The following is a 7,316-nucleotide window of genomic DNA, read 5'->3' on the forward strand; positions in this document are numbered from 1 at the left end:
CATCACCGCGGCTCGCGCCCCGTCCCGCCAGCGCGCACGCGTGGGAGGTGGCCTGGGGTGGGGCGTGCCGGGATTGGCCGGCAGCGGTGACGTGGCGGCGGCAGGCGGAAGTGTGGGGGCTCCCACCATGCTACGGCAGGTGAGGGGGGACCGGGACCGTGGGGGACTGGGCCTGGGGTTGAGATCGGGCCCGAGACCGTGGGGGCCTGGGTCGGACCTAAGGCCCGGGCCCGGGCCCGAGACCGTGGGGGCCTGGGTCGGACCTAAGGCCCGGGCCCGGGCCCGAGACCGTGGGGGCCTGGGTCGGACCTAAGGCCCGGGCCCGGGCCCGAGACCGTGGGGGCCTGCGTCGGACCTAAGGCCTGGGCCCGGGCCCGAGACCACGGCGGGGCCTGGGCCGAGGCCTGAGGCGGGCAGGCGGGAGCGGGGCGGCATCGTCCGGGCCCCGGGAGTGTGAGATGGATCGATGGGTGCATGGATAGGCGTTTTCTGCTGTCCTAGGCCTGCAGCCCCGCGGGCTGCGCTGCCAGCGCTGGGGGCCCGGAACGCGGCAGGGGTCGCTGGGAAGGGATCGTGCAGCGATTCACAGTCGGGGGGAGCGCGGGAGGACGGGGCAGGCTGATGTTGTGCGGTGCTGCCCGAGGCTGGAAGCCGCTGAGGCAGGACTGGGCTCAGGGAGAGGGTTTCTGGATGAGAACGCTCGCTGCTGGCATCACCTTTCTGGAGGGCCTGTGATGGAGATGCGCGCTGCCTGTAAAAATAACCAATTCTGGTTCCATCACCAGTCTGTCTGCTAAAACGCAGGAGGTTGTGAACCTTTGCCTGATGTAGAAATAGCTTTTGCTCTCTAAGAAGAATGAAGAATAAAAGACCCTACTCTAGGCTGTGAAGTCAACTGCCTGGGTGCAAAAAGGATTCTTGGACTCAGATTGTGAGATTATGTCGATTTCACAAAGCACAAATCAAAACGTTTAATACTGCTCTTTTTCTTTTGTATATGGTTAAATCTTCAGATGCTTCCCAAAGTCATTTTGGTCTTAAGGTGACACTGTAATACTTCTGGGTAACCAAAATTCTCACTACTTGAAAACTCATTCTTTTTTCTCACATAACTCTTCGCACCTGTTCCCCGCTTTAGGACAGCAATGATGACATTGAGGATGTGTCTCTCTTTGATGCAGATGATGATGTATCCAGGAGATCAAAAAAGTCAAAAATAAGGTCAGTGGCAGTAGAGAGAGTTTCCAGATGAGGTCTATGCGGGAGCCTGAGGAAGGCAGGACTGCTGTATTACATTGAAATACGTAATGGCAGATACTTTCCCTATTTGGATAGAGGTAATGGAAAGTGACTTTTACATAACCGAGAGAGGCAGTTCCGGAAGCTCAGCTTGAATTTGTAGATCTGTGCCATCATGCCTCTGAGTGCCCTCACATTTAATACATGTTTGTCCTTCTGTGCGTGAGGAATCTACGCTGATACAGTGACACTCTGTAACTGGAGGTTCTCACCACATCGAGTGCTGGTTCTGGGCTAGTCCATTATCTCTTCCCCAGTCTTTGTTCTCCAGTATGTCTGGTGCTGCCCTGCTGTCTGCCACGTCCTGGCGTAGTTGGTCCAGCCGCCTCCTTCCTTGTTCTGCTCAAACTCCTGCCACAGAGCAGCGTTCACACACAGGTGCTGTGGTGCCCCTGGCTCTGTACTGCATGTTTCTGACCTGGAAACTGCAGAAATCAGAAAGAAGGGCGAGTCTGCTGTGTTGAGAAACGTGATCTTTCCATCAGAGGTATTTCCTCTGTCAGAACTTTTTTTGAATTTACACCATTAGAATTGCCTTACATTGGACAGCGGGTAAAACTCCCTTTCCCCTTCCACCCCAAATTCTGTTTGCACATCAGGTGTGGCTGCACATAGAATGTGTCTTCCTTATGATGAGCTTCTAGTCAGTTTATTTCCCATATTTTCAGTAGTTGTTGCACGCTGGGTTCATGTTACAATGCTGACCCTCGTCTTGTAAGTTGGCAGGAGATTGCCTTGGCAATGTCGTTTCTCTGAAATTGCTTCAGTCTTGTCTGAAAGAGCTGTGACTGCACTGTCCTTCATTCCAGGCATCCAGTGGCATCATTTTTCCACTTATTCTTCCGAGTCAGTGCGATAGTTGTCTATCTGCTCTGTGAGCTCTTAACTAGCAGCTTTATTGCCTGCATGGTGACAATTATCCTCCTCTTGTCGTGTGACTTTTGGGCTGTAAAGGTAAGTTCCTAATCCGCTTTCTGTTATTTTTGTCTTACTATATAAGAATAATTGAATGAAGAATTCACGTCACAAAAAAAAGTAACTTCTTTGTGCCTTTCCAACAAAATGATACCCAAGTACTGTGATGTATTGCAATAATACAATAATTGAAATAATAACTCTTAAATCGCTGTTTACTTGACTTCTTATTGAAAATCAAATACAGGACATCTATTATTAGCCTTTCTTTTAAAGTAGCGCAGGCTTAGTTAGATCACTCTCGAATCACCAGAAATATGCCTTACTTTATATTATTACAGTAATTTGTTACTGCACTGGACATATCAGAAAATAGATTGCTGTGGATGTAAGAGCCATGTAATCTTGTTTTCCCAAATGTGAAGCATTGAAAATAGCAACCCAAAGAGCTGGACTTTGGCAAATGGTTTCTTTTAGCAGAAGATATAAAGCTCATGGCTTTTCTATTTCAGAATGTCACCGGGCGACTGATGGTTGGCCTTCGCTGGTGGAACCAGGTGGATGATGATGGCAGAAGTCACTGGGTATTTGAAGCCAGGAAGGTAAGTTTCTTTCTTTTTATTTTTTTTCTTTCTTTTAATTGTTTCTGTTTTATGAAACCCCTATTAATCGGCGGTTATGCTTGTGATGGTAGATTGCTGGTTTACTTCTAGCCACTTCCAGATCTGTACCCACGGGCTTGTTCCATGTAGGCTGCTGAATGAGCTTTGTGATTGTTGAATTATTTAAAAATTCTCATGATGTATTGATCTGGCTTAATGTAAGTAATAAAGTTGCACGTAAAATGCAATAAATGTTCCCATGTACCATCAGTGACCTGCAAGTTTTCTGGTGTGAACTTGGAACAGGTGACATAGCTTTTATCTCCTATAGAAAACTTATTGGAAGTAGGAAGAGACATAATAGCATTCGTCATGGCTATTGCTTTGCCTTTGTGTTCATGATGGCTCCTGCTACCTCTTTAGTATCCCATCTGTCAGGCACTTGACAAGGTGTCCCGTGTTTAGCCTTTTGATCCCTGTCTCTTATCTCTGTTTGTGTGGAGCTAATGGGATGCAGATCTGGACTGAGGTGAAGATCATTTCCTGCGGTCAGGACGGAAGTCTGCAGTGGTGCAGGGGCTTGAACCTGAACCTTTCTCCGTCTGAGTTTGTGCCCTCACACTACAGGCACATTCTTTCTCAAAACCCTGCTAGTTTAGAAAAGCTAGAACATGCTGGGGACGGGGGGAAAGGTAGCTGAACTGCTGTTGGTGCTGGAAATTTACCCAGAAGTTGTTAACCCAGTCCAGATTTTTTAACTAAAGTGAGAAGTGAGTACTTGCTTGGGATCTCCTGCTCTGTAAAGACTTTATAAAAATCAGTAGTGTAGTGTGAATATCAGACCTCTGTGTGTAAAGAAAAAATTACCCTACTTTGATCCCTAAGAGGTATCAGTATTTAGTTCTGCCAGTGCTAAGATTAGTGAAATTCTGGTTGTCTGTGCAGTGATTCGGAGGTAGAAAACATTACCGGTTTGGCTGTTTCTATGCATTGTGACTGAACCATGCAGTAAATGTCATGTATCCCAGACTTAGCCTTTTAGCCCCAAGCATTCCAAGAGTATTTGATGCTGCTGCCTCCCCTGTTTCTGATAGAAAACTGACAAAAGGGTCCCTTAAATGGAAACATCTTCTGCGCAGAAAGATCTTTACGTGATGTAGAAGTTGATCTAGGAAGCACCTAGTTCTGGTGTGTGGGGGCAAAAAACAGGGGGCTTCTATATTCTGGGCTGTTTGTAATGGCAATGTGAACTATACAATGGAGCAGCCTGTTAATTTCCATTTCCTTTCCATTTCTAGGTATCGACACAAGGGAGTAAAACCTCATCAGAAGCAGAGTCCCGAATTTTCTGGTTAGGTCTAATTACCTGTCCTATGATCTGGGTGATATTTGCTTTCAGCGCTCTCTTTTCTTTCAAAGTGAAATGGCTGGTGAGTGGACTCCCTCAACTCAGTAGGAGAGCCTGTATGTTACAGGCAAGGCGGTGTAAATCAGTGACTGTTTTCCTGTGTCTTAGGCAGTGGTTGTGATGGGAGTGGTGCTTCAGGGAGCCAACCTTTATGGTTATATCAGATGTAAAGTCGGCAGCAGAAAGAACTTGACAAGCATGGCAACCAACTATCTTGGGAAGCAGTTCTTGCGGCAGGTAAGATTTCTGGGGGTTCGGAAACCGTCCAGCCATATTTGTTTCTCTCCAGCAGCTCCCTTACTGCCCGGGCCGTGAAAAGAAAGACTGAAAACGTTATTAGTAGTTCTGCAGAGGGAACCTTCGCACCTTGCTGCGTTGTGAATTTGAGCCCCCTTAGTGAAGTCACAGAATAACTTGCTAATTGCTGGCATCAAGTTCCATTTGCAGGGCATCGTGAGCTCATATTATTTGCTGGTGCCATGGACAGGTGCCATAGAAGTTCCTGGAATATGGCTGCTATACTGGAAATAACACAGTGAACATGCTGACAGCGTGAAAGGGGTTTTGATAAACTACTGCTCTTGGATAATGCGTTGCTAAATTATTCCTTCCATTGCACTGCTTCCTCTTCAGGTTGTGCTAGCCACAAAGCCATGCATCTGGAGGGATGTTGCGTTGGTCCCTGTGCTCCAGTGTGCAGCTGCAGCGTGTGGCTCTTAGCCGAAAGGGCTGCTGCTGCCCCTTATTTCTTTCTCACTTCCAAACAGCTCTTCGTAACCAGTCCTTTTCTGCCCCAGAGCTGGGTTTTCTTCCTTCCTTCCATAGGTCCCTGCAGCAGTAGGCACAACCGTCCCTGTTCCGCTTCTAGGCTGTCATTTCACTTCTGCTTTTACCGGGTTTCCTGGCTGTGGCTGGCTGGATTATGCAGCTGGCTCTGGGGACAGGTGGTTTGGCTGCCACAGGTTCACAAATATTTGCCAGAATTATTGTCGTTAGTGCAATCGAAAACTCAACCATTGCTGAACTGTTCTTCTTGGCAGTCTGTGCTGGGATTGTGCTCTTCTGTTAGCTGGGTTTGCTTCTGAATGCTTTTACTGCTGCAGCGGTTGACCAAAGGCCCAGACCAGTCTCGATCTCTGGCAGAAACGTCTGTCTTGCCCCAGAATCATGGCAGTGAGTCACACAATTCTCCCATACTCGTTGTCGTCTTTTTTTTTTTTCTTTTTTTCTTTTTTTTCCTTTTTTGCCTTCTGCAGACTGTGGCTAAAGAGGACCAAACAGCATCCTGAATGTGGCGGAAGCCTCAAGCCAGACTGGATTCGCAGTAGTGGACAACAGAGAGTGTTGCTCTGACCATGAGATTTGGGAGCTGCATACGTGAGGTGTGAATTAAAAGAAGTAAATAAATTGTGCAAGACTTCAGGTTAACGCTCCTAGCGACTTATATTCGATTTTCCACTAGCGGTTTGTGTTTCAGTCCTTCCTTTAGTTTGATTAATTAGAATTAATTTGCCTAAACTTTAAATCAAAAGTTATCCTAGGTAGCTTTCGTACAGGTTTAGAACTACTGGATGAATTAAGAGAAAATTGCCGGACATCTTTCTTCAGAAAAACCATGCACAAGCCGAGCCTTCTGTTATCCAAGAATTCCCCAATTCCTCCAGCAGCCGGTGCCTCAAATAGTTTCAGTTGTGGATTTTGCTGCGTTTTGCTCTCAGAGGTCGTTGCTGCTTCTGTTACGGAGTTTAGGTAGCGCTCTTTTGGCTCCACGTCTCTCTCATTCTCTGATTTGATGGTGATTGTGGTGAAAGACGTCTAAAGAAAATGTTGGCTTAGCAGGAAGGGTATTGAAGTCTTGTGGAAACTGCAGAAAGTGACTTCTGAGCAGCTCCAGTCCTTTTTAGTTTTATATCTGAAGCTTTCTTAGAGGTCTCAGTAACATCTTAAACCCCTGGATTTATGGGAAGTCCCCCTTCTACCTGCAGGCCTGTGTATGGAGAGCGTAGCAGGAGTAAAACCAGGTTACGAGGAAGGTTGCAGGCACAATTTCCAGAGACGGAGTGAATCTGAGAGCAGTCATTGTCTGACTGAAGCTGTTAAAGCGATGCCACCCGGCGGCGTGTCGGCCGGACAGTAGCGTGTGCTTGGTGCCGCGGGTCTTCTCTGGCCAGGAGGGCATAGGGTGGTGTGATCTGCGGTTTCCTCACCAGCCCCTCGGCGCAGGATCGCAGGGAACGGAACCAGCAGGGGTTTACGTTTGTTGAATCCATGCAGGGTGCTGTCGTCAAGCCGCGCTGCTCCCCACGGAGTCGGGGTGGGGGGGGGCTGGAAAAAAGCCTTTTGTAGGATGGTGAATGTGGCGGCTGGCAGTGTTCGCTTAGATGGCAGAAAGTGGTGTGTTTTGTGTGAAAAGGTCTGTGAAAGGGATCCGTTCCTTCTTGTCACGTCGTTCTGTTCAAGGCAGATTGTGCTTTCGCAGCGGTGGATATTGTAAACTTCGGCTGAGGTATTTTAAATTAAGAATGTGGTTTCTTTTTGCATTAATGGGTATTGTAAATTGTGGGATTGCATTAACTCTCTCTCCCTGTACTGTAGCAATACTTGGGAGCTGTACATTTGTTTAACTCTTTGGATTGATACCTTCCTTTTGTAAATATGTATTTATAAAATCTTGAAATTAAAATAACGCTTTGTTTAACCAGACCACATATCCCTTCTGTGATTCATGGCTGAGCTCTATGTATACGCTGTCTTCTTGTAATGTAGTTTTAGCAGGGGTTACTTGTCAAGTTAAACCGTGCTGTTGAGCGAGCTCTGGCACAGTTCCTTTCACCCAGGGGTCTTGGACAGTTTTCCCTGTGCAAACGCTTTCTTCGTAAGCGTGCTGGAGTCGTTATCATGCAGAGCTGAAGTAATTATCCCTCTACAAGGCTCGGTTGGAGTGGGTGACGTTCCTTCTGAGGGCACCGAGAGGGCTGCTCTGCCCAGGTCCCTGGGCAGGCGCTGCTGGCAGGTGCCAGCGGGCCACCACGTAGCGGGAACTTCTAGTCCCCACTTAACCTGGAAGAGATGATTTATTTCTAAGGAATGAA

General features: G+C 47.6%; 1 protein-coding gene across 3 annotated transcripts; it reads left to right on the forward strand.

The window, feature by feature from the left end:
- Positions 1-6,927, forward strand: TVP23C (trans-golgi network vesicle protein 23 homolog C). 3 transcript variants are annotated; one of them, XM_054221722.1, is made up of 7 exons: positions 1-139; positions 1,139-1,221; positions 2,109-2,253; positions 2,727-2,816; positions 4,115-4,246; positions 4,333-4,461; positions 5,481-6,927. In XM_054221722.1, exons 1-7 carry the CDS (start codon positions 128-130, stop codon positions 5,511-5,513), a joined length of 624 nt encoding a protein of 207 aa, XP_054077697.1. In that variant the 5' UTR covers positions 1-127; the 3' UTR covers positions 5,514-6,927. The 3 variants fall into 3 exon arrangements, with proteins under 3 accessions (XP_054077697.1, XP_054077698.1, XP_054077699.1); XM_054221723.1 differs by lacking the exon at positions 1-139 and adding an exon at positions 1,467-1,786 and having other exon boundaries at positions 1,137-1,221; XM_054221724.1 differs by lacking the exon at positions 1-139 and adding an exon at positions 1,557-1,786 and having other exon boundaries at positions 1,137-1,221.
- Positions 6,928-7,316: the final 389 nt, after the last annotated feature.

The sequence above is a fragment of the Rissa tridactyla genome, chromosome 15, assembly GCF_028500815.1.
Source record: "Rissa tridactyla isolate bRisTri1 chromosome 15, bRisTri1.patW.cur.20221130, whole genome shotgun sequence".
NCBI classification, from domain to species: Eukaryota; Metazoa; Chordata; class Aves; order Charadriiformes; family Laridae; genus Rissa; species Rissa tridactyla.

Excerpts from the sequence above, each read along its gene's own strand:
- TVP23C (XM_054221722.1), top strand. Across the intron at positions 1,222-2,108 it reads TCAAAAAAGTCAAAAATAAG|GCATCCAGTGGCATCATTTT; the intron begins GTCAGTGGCAGT and ends CCTTCATTCCAG. Across the intron at positions 4,462-5,480 it reads GGAAGCAGTTCTTGCGGCAG|ACTGTGGCTAAAGAGGACCA; the intron begins GTAAGATTTCTG and ends TGCCTTCTGCAG.